Source organism: Phoxinus phoxinus (genome assembly GCF_949152265.1).
Source record: "Phoxinus phoxinus genome assembly, chromosome: 6".
NCBI lineage: Eukaryota > Metazoa > Chordata > Actinopteri > Cypriniformes > Leuciscidae > Phoxinus > Phoxinus phoxinus.
The window spans coordinates 8208599-8224550 of record NC_136881.1 but is presented as its reverse complement, the minus strand read 5'-3'; the positions used below and the strand labels follow the sequence as shown (position 1 = coordinate 8224550).

General features: G+C 36.1%; 1 protein-coding gene across 2 annotated transcripts in view; it reads right to left on the bottom strand.

Moving 5' to 3' along the window:
* The window catches only part of dachb (dachshund b), a 34858-nt gene extending 20836 nt beyond the window's left edge, over nucleotides 1-14022 (bottom strand). For both annotated transcript variants that reach the window (XM_079614956.1, XM_079614955.1), the window contains exon 1: nucleotides 13363-14022. In XM_079614956.1, the coding sequence (XP_079471082.1) occupies nucleotides 13363-13805 (443 nt within the window). In that variant the 5' untranslated portion in view covers nucleotides 13806-14022. The remainder of the gene's footprint in view (nucleotides 1-13362) is intronic.
* Between the last annotated feature and the right edge of the window lie 1930 nt (nucleotides 14023-15952).

The window sequence follows — 15952 nt, the reverse complement described above, 5'->3', positions numbered from 1 at the left end:
ACCCAAATATTATAGTAAATTAAACTTAAAATGTTATGTACGTTTTCTTTTCATTTTTTTAATTACATTTGCTTTAGCCGTTAAATTACTTTCAATTGTAAATGACTTCCCCATATAATCATAGTTCTGTTGTGTCATTCAAGTTACTAAATGCAAAAAAAAGGCATTGATATGCAAAAGTGGGCAATCACATACTGTATACTTGAAGCCTGAAGGTTTGCGAATTAATTGTTTAAACTAGACCTTGACATTTTCTGAAGATGATATGAAAATCCATCACAATTGTAGGTTATTGTGGATGGTTGCCAGGGTGTTGCTAAGGTGTTCTGAGTGGTGTTTACTGCCATAGGGTCCCTCCCCAGGGATCTTTCATCTTTTTTAATCACTCTCTCCTCAACAAGCCACACAATTTGCAGAATTATTCATGAGCGTAGTGTAAACGGTGCAGGGTGTGTTATGCACTGAAATGTAATACTTTGTGTCCTAAAAGAGCAAGGAAAATCCTGTTTTCTCTGATATGGCCCCTTTGAGATCTCCTAGTATTAACACAGGCTCAGCAGCAGTTCAGATTTTAAACAGTAAATTTAAAAAGGCAATGAGATTTTGAAACAATAAGGACTGTTTATTGCACGCTTAATTAGTTTGATGCCTAAAAGAAGAATCCCAACAGAGAGAAAGAAGTGTGGGGGGGAGAAAGCATTTCCACGGCAGTTCAGCTGCTCATATCTCTCTTTTCATCCTGGTGTGTAATGTTTATACATCCACTAACCCGCTGTGTCAGCCGAACAGGAATGTGTGCAGTGTGTGTGGGACGGTGTGTTGATGTACGGGGGTGTGAATGGTTTCCTCTTTCTTAAAAGCACAGGCAAAAAGGAAGAACGCTGTTTACAAAGCTTACAGTAATGCAGCTTTGGAGACGCTCATTCATTGATCTCTTGATACCACTCCTCTCTTTCTCTCGCTCTGTCTTTCTGTGCACACACACGGAAACACAAAAAAAGCTAATCCAGATCTACTGACAACAGCTCTTTTGTTCTGTATTATCAGAGAGAAAAGAATCCCTCTCTTTTAGTGAAGGACAGGATGAGCCGCTGATGGAAGCGATGCAGTCATGCGGAGGTCACTAGCGCGCACAAACTCTCATAAAAAACGACTGAAGCCCCGATCGTATGGACTGGAAACACACTGGCTAAACAAACCAGTCATGCCAGCATCATGGCATCAGATAAGACTGCATTTCTGTAGCTCAACAGGAAAAGCAAGATGCAAAAAATGCCAAGGTCATGGGTTTGATTCACAACATCAAAACGAGTGCATATAACCGTACACCGATTATAATTAATAAGCCGACTGTGTTTAAAATAATTTTAGTTTTATAGTTTTAACTGTACCATAGTACTTTTCGGATTTCTTTTTTGGTAGTGAATCACGTTTGCAACGTTTGCTATTGTATGTTACATATAGTTCACATATTTATTTCTATTTTAGATTCTATTTTTGGTTTTCTTTTGAAAAATGTGAATCTAACTGAGCAAAATATGAGCACCCTACCCATTCTGATCCCAAAGCAAGATTGTTATAAATCACAATATAAGTTATGACTTTCCAGGTATTTAGTTTGTCTAACTCTGGGCACTGCAAATGTAAACAAAAAAGAAAATATACATATTAAAATACATAATTATCTGAAAAAGCTGAGCGTTTTAGTATTTTGTATTTCTGTAAAATAAAACATAAAACATGTGACTATCTGTATGTATATGTGAAAATAAATCCCACAAAATTATTTACTCAATCTATTCTATTTATTTATTTATTATCTATCTTAATTGAAAGGACACTGCGATTTTCTTTGTGATTCTATATATTTTTTGTCATACATAATGTTTCATTTGTTCGTAGGCCTATAGTTTTGTTTGTGAAGCCCGAGTCAAATTCCCACAGTATAGTGGACAATAAAGTATTATCTAATCCAATGTAATCTAATTAAACATGCTTGCTCACATACATTCAGGGCTATTGTATGAGATCTTGATGATATTTGCTGTATCATCTTGAACACTAAAATAACTCTTTATTTATTGATGTTTTACTCTCTAGAGTGTAGGTTAAATATTATTACATTTTATCAAAGACACCCCCCCACCCCCAAACTCTGCATAAAACATATATCAGACCACACCCAAGAGCCTGTTACTATGGAAACCTTTTCTCAATCAATACTCTGTCATCGGCTATGATTGGTGGCAGATGGAGGACAAGGGAGGATTCCCCCAGAGATCAAAGACATATTATTAAAGCTCAGGCGCGCACACACACACACACGTGCGGTGCGCACACGCACGCACGCACACACGCACACACACACGGAGGGTAGCTCTACTATTTATTGCCATGATAGATATCAAACATCTGTCATAGCCGTTGACCACAGGTCTCACTTAAGTTCCTCTTTACATTCATAAACTTTCACTAACAATAACTGTTATCTCAAACGTCAAACCTCATAACTTCACCCCCCATTTCTCCCATTTTTAACTACTAAAAGTATAAAACTAAAACACTTTCTCCTATCGCAGCTTAATGTGAGAAACGTTAGATTACCCTGAAAAGCGTAAACATTGGGTCTGTGAAAGTTTCAGAACATTGCATCTGTTTTTGAGCGTTCAGGAAACCTTGGAAATAAATGTTGTGATGTTATTTCCATCAAGAGATGCATCATTTTTGGTCAAGATCTTGTATTGACGATGCAAGAGTCCAACACTCTGTAAAGTCACCTCCAGAACATCCCAAAGACTTTCAATTAATTTAAGGTCTGAACAAATTCATGTGTGAAAATTATTCTTCATGCTCCCTCAAGTCCCTCCCAACCATTCTTTCACAATTTGAGCCTGATGAATCTTGACATTGTCATCCTGGAATACGGCCATGAAGTGTCTTCCTACATGGTTGTTTAAGAAATGAAAAGCTCACTCCATCTACCGGTATTAGGGTAAGAAGAACTGTTGAACACCAAACATATAACATGATAGAAACATGATAATCACTGCAATAATGACACAATCATAGATTTAAACATTCACCTATTTAAATCCAAACAGCGACTTTTTTTTTTTTTTTTTGGCCAGCAAGTGTATTGTATTGTATTGTATTTTTAAGTACCTGCACCTTCCACTTAATTATCATGTAAATAATGTCAATAAAAAACTTTTTTTTTATTTTGGGGTGAAATGTGACCAGGTTTTTGTGACATTCAACTGTTAAGATTACCAATCTCAACCTATACAAAATATCTCTCCTCATGTACGCATTATGATATATTTACAAGAATAGCACATTCACCATTTCGAGACAATAATCACGTGCTTTACTGCATCACACACCTGAGTTAACATGCTTTGACAAGACAGAACATCTTTTTTCTTTGTTTTTTTCTTTTCTTTTTTCTACTATGATGTCATAGTGCTCAGCTCTGGAGGGAATCCCTCCCTCCTTTATTGATTGGACAAGGTTGTCTTCTTTACTTTCTTTCTTTTCATTTGAGCTAGGTATTGAATTTATGTAGCCCTTTGCCTCTTTTTCTCACTACTATCAAATATGATAATAAGGACAGAGAAGCAGCACACACATAAACAAACACACACACACACACAAACACACACACACACACGCGCACACACATAAACAAACACACACACACACGCACCCATTCATACACACATACACAATGACATCTATTGACTTTCTTCCGAGAAATACAATAGCTCCATCTTTCTCTGGCTGGTTTTGTGTGGACCACAGAAGAGCTAATTACAGTCTATCATTTACAATTGAGTGAGAAGAGCATGATAGGGAAGAGATGACAGAGAAAACACACAAAAGGAAAGAAAAAATAACAGAGAAAAGTGAGGGAGAGAATGAATTAGATCACAGTGAGACAATTTGAGACTTATTCAGTGTTCAAAACCAATTTCATTTACAGACTCTTGACACTTTACAGTGTACAGTATATTATGAAAAGAACACAATGCTTAGGCTCTGAATTCTGACTGTTGCTTATAATACTTAATATTTACAAGCACACACACTGGAATGGTGGTGACGAGGTTTGTATGGGTGAGAACAACTCTTCTTCAGAAAGTGAAAAAATCTAGTATGTATTTATAAAAGAATGTTGTACATTATAAAAAAGTCTATAGAGGCACAACATGCATGTTATGCATTATTAGGTCAAATTAAAACAGTTTGCTCACACACAGTACTCCAGTCTTCACTGCCACATGATCCTTCTAATATGTTGATTTGCAGCTCAAGATACATTTAGAAAAACTATTTTCAACATTAATAATAATAATACGAAACCTTATTGATAACTGAGCACGAATAATAACTGAGCACCAAATCAGCATATTGGAATGATGACTGAAGACTGGAGGAATGATGCTGAAAATACAGCTCTGCCATCACAGGAATAAACTACATCGAAAAATATATGCAAATAGGAAACTGTACTTTTAAAGTGTAATAATATTTCACAATATTACTGTTTTTATTATATTTTTGATTCAATATATGGAGCCTTGATAAGAATATGTAGACTATTGATTGTAATACATGTTTTTTATTAATTCTGCATTTTAAAAAAAATCAGAGTAAAATGTATTTAGAAGGCTGTGTAAGAAGGATGACTAGAGAGAGAGAGAGAGAGAGAGAGAGAGAGAGAGAGAGAGAGAGAGAGAGAGAGAGAGAGAGAGAGAGAGAGAGAGAGAGAGAGAGAGAGAGAGAGAGAGAGAGAGAAAGAGAGAGAGAGAGAGAGAGAGAGAGAGATTATCTCCTGCTCTGTTTCTTGACCACACAAAGGCGGCATTCATTCTCTGTCTAAAAAGAATCACAGAAGCAAACAGAAAACATAAATGCTGATTTCTATTCATAGAGTGAAAGAGGAAAAAGGGGGCACAAGGAAACAACAACAACTGATGGCTTAAAGCATTTTTTAATGCTTGTGTAAATATAGAAATGTTGTTGAAAGACAAAATGACCAAGTGAACATGATTTATGAGAGTGATTTACTTTTAAGACACTTATGATCTGCTCTAAAAGCTACGTGAACTATATTAATTATAATAATTATAATTTACTAAGGTGCAACCTTATATTTATTCCGTTCAGACAAATAGATTTAAGTAATTGTGTCAACTGTGATCAAGCCTCTTTTGCAGATGGGAGGTTGCTGTTCGGTGTGGTTTTTAGGTGGCTGCTAAAGGTACAAAATAAAAGACTGACTCCATATAAGTCTTCACGGTTTTCCAACTTGTGTTGCTATATCATTGTGCCAGATGAAAATCATATATCTGATAGCTTAGAAATAGTGGTTCTAAGTTTAATTTGAGCTTTTATTAATGTCTTTAGCATGAATATTATAACAAATAGCGTAAAATTAGTTACTCACTAAAGTTCAATGCTTAGTTTTCGCAATTTTTTTAAATCACAACAGTATTAGCAATAGTAAAAGTGATTACATGTTAGTAAGCGCCACTACTGACCAAAATTCTACATCGACTGATTTTCAGTTTCTGCCTCATGAATACTCCTCCTTCTTTCTCTTCCTGTCTTTCTTTTCCTCTTTGCCTCCTGCATATTAAAACATTTACTTATTCAATTCTCTCTACTTTCCTCCCTCTCTGTCCTCTTTAGATAGAGGACATATTTGCAAGCCAATAAACAATCCTGTGTGTGTGTGTGTGTGTGTGTGTGTGTGTGTGTGTGTGTGTGTGTGTGTGTGTGTGTGTGTGTGTGTGTGTGTGTGTGTGTGTGTGTGTGTGTGTGTGTGTGTGTGTGTGTGTGTGTAAAGTGTCAAGTCAGCACAGTCAGGGATGACACCTTGTGATCGGACAGAGAGACGCGAGCAGCATTCTCAAAGGTGCTACAGGGTGAGAATGGGAAATATTGGGAGAATATATTAGACGGGAATAAACCAACATGCCACAAAAGGCAGGTGTTACAGTGATTTTAACACCAAAGAGTTTTCTTAGGCATGACAAAAAGAAATGAATATCAAACTTTTTCACCGAGTGCAACAGTCAGGTTCCAGAAGTAAAAAATCCCATTCATTTTCTGCATAAGGGAATTTATTTTTTAGCAATAACTAATAAACCATTAAAGACAAACTGTGAGCTATGTTGTTAATCGATGGCATATCATTTTGTAGAAGCCATCATCCCGCATTTAAACCACTTTTTTTATATATATATATATTGGTGTTTAATATTGGAATTCCTTGCGAAAAACTCCATGACCCACAATTCTCCAAAACAATCCCCACCAATCAGGGAATCGGAACAAACAACTCGCGCCAAAATAACTCTTTACCGCCCACCCACTCCCATGAAGCACTGTGAATTACATAATTGAGTCAATCTCCTTACACTTGCTAACTACGTAAATAAATAAATAGCTCTCACGATAAACTGCCCTGTTTAGAAAATCTGTCCCTAAAGCTGCTAAAAAATTGTTAACTCTTCCCCAAAGTAATTTAATTCACTGTGGCTTATTCAGTTAGATTTCAGATTCAAACCTATTCATAGACAAAACAACTGTTTAAAAGAATACAGAAAAGTGATAAAATCCAAAGACAGTTTTTATGCTCTTTCACAATAACAATAAACAGTGAATGAAGCTTCATAAAAGCACCGTTCATAAAAGTCTTCTGATGATTTGTGTGAGAAACACACCAAAACACAAGTAGTTATTCACTGAAATACTTGCCACCTGCCCTACATCTCCTAGTCTGATTTGTGAATGAATCATTGTTTTGAGTCAGTTCTTCTCAATGAATCAATTTATCTGGTTCACAAAAACTGTCTCAATAATTTGTTCACAAATTGGACTAATCCAATTCTATCTGATTAATTAATCCAAGGTCTGTTTTTCACACAAAGCTATTCTATGACTTATTCTATGACACACACATACACACACACACACGCACACACACGCACACACACGCAGACACACATAACGGTAAGTAAATTATCACAGATATTTATATTTTTGGGTGAACTGCTCCTTTAAAAGGAAAGCATGGGGGGAAAAAATAGTCTTTGAAACATATACTGTCAACTACCACTTTGTCATTTTTAGTTTTCTTCAAGCCTTTAATGGAGAGGTGAGTAGGAAGAGAGGGCTTATCATGTGTCTAACATCCATCCATAACATCCACACCTCAACAGGAAAAAGCGTGGGGAGGGAGTGTGTGTGTGTCTGCTTGACTGTCTTAAGGGGAAACGGACTATTTTACAACAGCTTATCTCCCTCACTCAGATAAGAGAGCCAAACAGAAGTCTGGTTTATTTTGTTCGGAGAAACATTATCACAACGCATCTATCCATCCGCATGTTACCCGTCTACATGACCGCAATGCAAACACTGACGCATGATCTCAACAGAAGTCATAAAGGAGGTCATGATGCTATGGCTAAAACAAGTGAGATGGGGCATCTGTTAGCCTGAAAACAAGCTGACTCTTGTTGCGTCTAGACGAGATCATTCATTTATGCGTCTGTGAACCGCACAAGCGTCAGGTCATGAAAAAAAGATGCCAGATTCCTCCTGTTTCATTCAGTATCTCGGGTACTTAACGTGCTAACCTGTCACTTAGCACCTCGCAATCAGCGAATCACATGATGTAACATACAGGACTTCTCTTTGTGTTCTAATCGCTACAGAGCTATTGTCTCACAAGTTGTAAAAACTTGGTTTAACCAAGTTTTTTTTTTTAAGGTAAAAACCTATGACTGTAAAAGATTGAATCTTTCTAACTGAAAACAAAAGAAAGGTTTTAGGTTTCATATATAATTTATTCCTGTGATGGCAAAACTGAATTTTCAGCATCATTACTCCAGTCGTCAGTGTCACATGATCCTTCAGAAATCATTCTAATATGCTGTTTGTCACGACCATGTCATGTTTCGTTTTTGTACCTGGTTCTGTTTAGTTTCATGGTCATGTTCGGTTTCGGTTTCCTTGTTACCATGTGCCTCGTTCATAGTTTGCTACCATAGTTTCTGATTGTGTTGTGCACCTGTTTCTTGTTCTGTTGATCATTCCTTGCCCTCAGTTTTTTTCTGGTCATTGTTCGGCGTCATCAATGTTTTTTTTTGTAGGTCCTGTTCCTATCCTTTTTTATGTTACGCGTTTATTAAAAGGATCAATTATTCATTCTATGTCACACATCATCATTCTATGTCTGCATAGCTTCGTGGCATTGATTTGGTGTCAAGAAACATTTCTCATTATTATCAATGTTGAAAACAGTAGTGATGCTTAATATTTTTGTGGAAAATTCTTTGATGACTTAAAAGTTTTAAAAAACTGCATTATATATTGAGGCCACAAATTAAGAATTGTTTCTCTCGTTTTAGTAAATTGTGGCCATGAATTAAGAATTTGTTCCCACGACTTAATTCTCTCGTTTTAGTAAATCATGGCCATGTTGTACTAATTTGTTCCCTCTTTTTGATTTAACTAAATCAGGGGAACGAACTGTTACAACGTGGCCACTTTTTAGTAAAATGAGAAAACAAATTATTATATTGTATGTTCGATTTATGACTTACTAATACGCCCCCCCCCCCCCCCCCTCTCCGTAATTTGAAATCTAAATCTTTTGTATCATTATAAATGTCTTTACTGTCACTTTTGATCAATCTAATGTGTTGCTGAAGAAAAGGTTTAATTTTTTTTTTAATAGCATACTGACACCAAACTTTATACCACAGTATAAAGCATACCTTTACAGTAATGTCCCCCCCCCCCCCAATACAATCAACTTGGATGTTTAAATCATTTCAACTGAAATTACATTAAACTGACTTGTTTACATTAAAAAAAAATTGTTGAATCTTGTAAACTTAAAAAAAGTTGAAAATTGCTTCACTTATTTTGATGAGTTAAAGCAATGTAAAACATATGTTGTCTTAACTTATTGATCATATAATTTTTACAGTGTTTATTATCTGAACCTGCAATCTAACAATCTAACAGCATAAAGAGGCTTTATTATCCATATGTTCCTGATGCTCACCTGGACAACACAATAACTCTGAAGAGGAAGTTTCTCACATTTACAGCCTGATTCTTGATAGAGAGGCACAATGCTGTGACGCAGAAGTCGTACCATCCAACATCCGCTTCTGATGTGGACAAATGTAATTAAGTGTTATCAAAATGTCCACTTCACGCTACACATTAACCTCGCTGAGTGCAACTGCACCCCTAGTGAAGCTCATTAGTACTGAATGTACTGAATGACCTCAGCTGAGACACAGCTCAATAAGGAATCAAATGAATGACTGCTGCTCTCCTGGTCTTTCACACTCACTGCTTGAAGCAGCACACACAGTATGTGGCCTGTTTTACAGAGCGCGCCTTTAAAGCGGCACCCATATTACAGTTTTTTTAAATTAGCTTTGGTACTATTTTCACAAGTAAGGTGTACATTTTCAAAACTCTCAGTACAAAAATCCAAACTGATCACACTTGTAACACAGCTCATTCTCGCAAAACCTGATGTAACACTTTCATTCAGTTGCACATATTTTCAGTCCACATAATCATTGTTTCACAAGATTATTGTAATAATGCAATGAGAACATTGGGTCACATGGGTCAATTTTTTGAAAGTGAGATTTATACATCATCTGAAAGTTGAATAAATAAGCTTTACATTGATGTATAGATAGGACAATATTTGACAATAACTTGAAAATCTGGAAACTGAGGGTGCAAAAAATCTAAACATTGAGAAAATCGCCTTTAAAGTTGTCCATTTATGTTCGCGATTGTGCTGCATTCACTCACAAAAACAAATGTTTTATATATTTCCAAAATATCTTCATGGAACATGATCTTTACTTAATAGCCTAATGATTTTTGGTATAAAAGAAAAATCGATAATTTTGACCCATTCATTGTTGGCTATTGCCACAAATATACCCGTGCAACTTGTGACTGGTTTTGTGATCCAGGGTCACAGTTGGTTTAATCACCGAAACGCAATAGTTATGATCTTCTTTCAGTTTAGTGCTTTTAACAATCAGTTCATTTAATAGCAAATAATGCAAGATGTTTCAAATCATCCTTGTTGCTGAATGAATTACAGTAATACAGGCTACAGTTGCCACATTAGAAAATACACTTGCATTACCTAACTTATGTAATTGAATCCATAAATGGTATGTGTTATCAAAAGGTGTGATGGAGTATGACCCTTTTATTGATGCATCTCTGGTCAGTCTGATGTTACTGTACCTCTGCCTTGTACTCTATCCTGCTCTATGTTCGCAAATCTCTCTCTCTCTCTCTCTCTCTCTCTCTCTCTCTCTCTCTCTCTCTCTCTCTCTCTCTCTCTCTCTCTCAAAAATAATTCATTAAATTTGTCTATATGTATCTGAAATTTCAAACAAGTTCTATAGAAACTATGTCTATAGAATCAATATCTATAGGTGTACTAAATGATCCATTGATTAACCATTAATATCAGTTGGATTGAATAATAGACAAATGTAATAAACTGAAAGAGAAGAGATACAAATAAAAAGTTTGATGAATGAAACATTTATAGATTAATTGTATTTGTGTAGTAGTGAAAAGGACACTTTGTGATTTTGTGTGTTGTTAACACAATTGAAAATATGCTGAAATGTTTGAAAAAAAGTGCACTTTTGTGATATTAGCACAAGTTTTAAAAATGTACACTTTACCTGTGAAAATAGTACCAAAGCGCATAAAGAACTGTAACAGGTTACTGTATTCACACGGTCTTCACTTTAGCAAAGTGCACTGATAAAATTGAGAAATGGCTTTACTACAGATTGTAAAGCTGGAACTTAGTCTGATCCTAGAGGCCATTCTATATTCATATTACGGCAGACATAGTCCACCACAGCCCCAAGCAAGCAGACTCACTATTACCTCATGGATCACTTCATACTGACACAATCATGATTCAACAACATCTGAGGCATGGACTTTTACTGTTTTACTGTGCAAGCTTCTTGGTTTTCAAATTCGTATTAATAAATAAATGGTGTTCAGTGCGTGACAAGCTAGGCAATAAAACAAACCACCATTTGAGCCTACTGTATTCTTAGGATCACATATGGTGAGACATCACTGTTTATAGAGAGAAATAAAATCACGAGTGTATGTGTGTGTTCTCCACAATATATGTCACAGGTCAATAAGCAGTTCACTCATGCAAAGCAGTGTAAACCATCTGCTAGGAAACATAATCCAGACAACACAAAGGTGAAATGTGACCAATGCTAAATTCTTAATACAATCAAAAATGATATTGTTCTTCCTGGAATCATTCAGTTATTATCATACTTCCTTATCAACAATGAATTATGATTTATTTAGCGGTACTAGCAAATAGATGGCCTCAAACAGACTAAAAGTCACAAAACCGTGTTTGTTCTACATAATTATCTACAAGCAACAAAACAAAACAAAAAAACCTGACTGCTATTAAATGCTTTTCTCTCTCATCATCATCATTTTCTTAAAATATCAAAGTTTTACATTTCAAGACGTTCTTTCTTCTTCAAATTACTAGCTTCCTAATCTCACCAGAGGCAACAGTTCTGACATTCACACCCCATAAAAATATTTCCTGCGAACCTGTGAATGTATCCAAAAGTCCCTTTGAAACCTGATGACAGACTTTCTTCAAAACACATGACCTAATATGACAATATATCTCCCCTCTATTCAGTCATGGTCTCTGCACAAACAGACCGCAACAAAGAGAAGGATTAGGACATCACATTCAAAGCACCATATTTTAACCTATTGTCTGCTGTGAATAAAGCGCGACCGTAACATGACTCTGTAGATGTTACACGATCCCAGTGTTTTCACAGCACTGTACAAAACATACTAAAATATATACAGTCATAGTTAATCACTTGGGCATTACACAGAAGCCATTACTCAAATGAAATGTTTAAATGCATTAAAGTATTAGGCTCCAAACTAATATGGTCTAGGAAATGCAAACAAATTGGTTCTCTCTCTCTCTCTCTCTGTTTGGAAGAAGACTGTTATTACTGATATTAGTAATGAAACTTAACATGATGCTCAGAATGTCCTTAATAAAACACAAGCAGTGAGATCGGAAAGTGGATAAACAGTTGACCAATGCATATGCGTTTACATAAAGATCTGGAAAATTGATCGGTGTCACGTGAGGATCTAAGGGGATTGAACAGGACAGGCATGCACTGGGCTTCAAAGAATGGCAATTACAATCACAAGCTGACGCACAACGTGTATTCACAGAACTAATGGTTCCTGACGGAACTATTCCATCCAATTAGAGCCATGGGTTTTCATTCAGGGGTCTGTGGACCCCTGGGGGTCCCCGAAGTATAGAGGGTGTCCATGTAGAAGACAGATAAGCACATTGTAAGGCAATTTCCTTGATAAAAGTTTTATCATGAAAATGTATCTCATATAGCGGTTGCTGGACCTTGCATTGGTAGAATATTTGAGATCTGAATGCAATCTGCAAACATTCTGTCATGAACATGTTTTTACCTTCTTGGTTAGAGTTATTTAATATATTTAGTTGGGCTCAAAGTAAAAAATGTCAAGTGTAAAACCTTCTAGATTGTAAAAATTAAGTCTGGTTAAAAAGTTTAAATTCTTGAAAAATTAAATGTTGGAATAATTAGTTGGCATAATATTTTATTGATTTTATTTGCAATTTAGTTTTAAAATATTAATATTAGAAAAACTTTTGGCTGCCAAATCAAAGACATGGGATGTAACCAACATTCAAACAGAAAACCATAAAACAAAATCAGTCAACCAAAGTTACTCTCTTGTGTATTTAACAGACAAGTACTATTAAATCAATATATCTGCAGAAACTTTCTTTTAAAAAACATAAACACAACGATTTAATTTCTAAGAACTTTCTTAGATTTATTCTTAATATTTATTTTTATTCTTTTTATTTATTTTTATTCTTAATAACCAATTTCTTTCATCGTTTGCCACCAAGTCAAAACTGGGGCTCCACTTGTTGCTTTCTGTCGCCATTTGAAAGGACAAGAGCAACATAACGGGACACTATATATGTTCCTCTATCCAACCCTGATGGAAAATACAGTCTGTTTCACACATTTCTGCTTCTGTGCAATGCTTTTAATATTGAAAAAGTATTGAAAATTATTTATTTACTTTAGGATCTGCAATTTAAAAGTTAATGCATGCACACCAATTATTTAAACTTAGCCTACAGCGCAAAAGAAATAAAATAAAAAATAACAAAAAAAAGTTATTCACCAAACGAACCTTGCATTGGTACAGTCGTTGTACAACGCTTCGAAATCCTTTCTGGAAATGAGTTTGCAGCGGTTCACTCCGGGCTGGATGGCACCGAGTCCGCGCAACACGCGCACCTGCTCCACGGAGCACACCACCGGGTTTATATCCAAACGCTTGAGTTTCGTGTACACGGTGTGCAGTCCGCCGACAAGGTGCTTCAAGAACAGGTCGAAGACTTGCGGGAGACAAATGAGCTCCTGACCATCAACGTTGAAAGAAGCGACTTTCACCCCGTGCACCTCCACGATTTTGCATTCGTTTGTCGCTACGCTGCTCGGAAGCGTCGCGTTCAGCGAGTTGATCAGACGCGGAGAGTCCGTGGGACTCGAGAAGAACGGGTCGGCTCTGAAGAGTTTACCGGACACCACAGAAGTCCCAGAGTGAACCGGAAGAGTCGCAGGAACGGCCATAGTGATTATTACAATTCAATTTCTTAATGTTCCCTTTTGCGTCGTCTACTTTCTCATCCCTCACTCTCTGATGTGCGTCCCTCTCTTGTGCACTGCGTCCAGAGAGCAAACTGGCAGCAACGAGCCGCGCGCCCCACTTTACCCGTGTGAAAATTCAGATGAACGGAGCGCTTCACGGTTCGGTTGACTCCGCCTCTCATTGGAAGAATGATGCACCATTTTGCCAACCACATGTGCTCCAATTTATGCGTAAAGACTTCACTGGAGGGCGAGAAATTACAGCCCTCCTCCTCTATTGAACGAGTGTCCAGCTCAATGCTCCTCTCAAGCTGTTATGATAATTCAGACGAGACATCCCAACCCATATCTGAAACCATCCATCAATCTCAAAATTATTCTAAACTTTTTTCCCCCTCATTTTACACACACACACACACACACACACACACACACACACACACACACACACACACACACACACACACACACACACACACACACACACACACACACACACACACACACACACACACACACACACACACACACACACACACACACACACACACGCACACGCACACACACTTTTCTAATTATTAGCCAATGTTTATTCGAACTAACTACAAATAGACAACTTTATTGGTGAAGGCTATTTGCACAGATTCCGCCCACTCTGCTCTGCACACAATTTACCACAGTAGTACAAATAGCACATAAGCCTACTTCTATTTACATTTTGTGTGAATAGCTTCTTTCACTATTTACACTTTGTAAAGTATAAACATAGATATGCTATTTGCACATGTTGAAAACACCATTTACACTATGTAAACAAAACGTATGGGAATATTGTATAGCCTATTTAAAATAAATGGAACATTTGAGTTGTTATTTTAGTTGTATTTATATAGCTAGTATAGTATTTATTAATATTTTGAATTAACTTTAATTTTATTTTAATTTTAGTTTGTTTTAGTAATTTTGTGATGTGCTATTGATTTTAAAAAAATTATTCAGCTTTAATTTATTTTTATTTCAGTTTGAGTAATTGTATTATTATCGAGTAACGATTTCTAATCGTCCATCCATCCATCCATCCGTAAAATACTCTTGACCATTTTTCCACATGAACCTCTGTCCAAAAAAATACAATATTCATAAAATAATTGGTAACACTTTATTTTAGTGTCCTTGTTACATATGTTACTGTACATGTACTAACTTTAATAACAGTAAATTATGCAAACGTGCATAAATTAACCCTAAACCAAACCCTAATGCTATAGTAAGATATTTCTCAGTACTTAATTGTATAATTACACTGTAACAAAGACAACTTAAAATATAGTGTAACTGAAACTTCCACTCATACACAGAGAAAAAAGGTGTAAAAATTATACCTTTAGGGGTACAAAAGCTTGTCACTTGGGCAGCTTAAAAAGGACATCTTTGTACCTTTTTTTACCACAAAAAGATTCATAGTAGTACCTTAAGGTATGTATTTGTAAGGTATATGCACCTTTTGGAGTAAAAAAGCTACACATATGTCCTTTTAAGGGTACTGCCCCAGCAGTCCACTGTGTTATACACACTAAACTGTTCATGCACACTAAATTGTGCACGATAGTCCTATGTCAAGAAAATAAAGCGTGAAATAAGAAGCATGATCCTTAGGCAATAGAAGAATCAGCTTTGTCTTTTATAGGTCAGGCTAAGTCAGGTACTCGAGCGTTTGAATGCCATCTGTTCAGCATCATTGGGAAAACAAGCTCACACATCTGGATGTGTCTGTGGAAAGACTTCTGTGCACCCCTCTCCTGGGACTCGTGAGAAATCCTTGGAGAAAAATGCCATTAAAATACCCCACACATCTCCTTAACAACATTTGTGTTCCCATCAGGCATGCCATCTCTTTATTCACATGAATTTGTAAAATCTCTTTGAAAGGTTTCTGTAATGGAAAATTGATAGTTCAACCAAAAATTGTGTCATCACCTTATATCCCGTTAAATCTATATTCATGAATATAACTGATATACGACTTTGTTGTTGTAGAATTATTTGTAGCAAAATATGACTTAACTGTATATTAATAGGAGAAAAGTAAAAAAAAAAAGAAACAAAAAAGGCATTTCCTATTAGTGGCC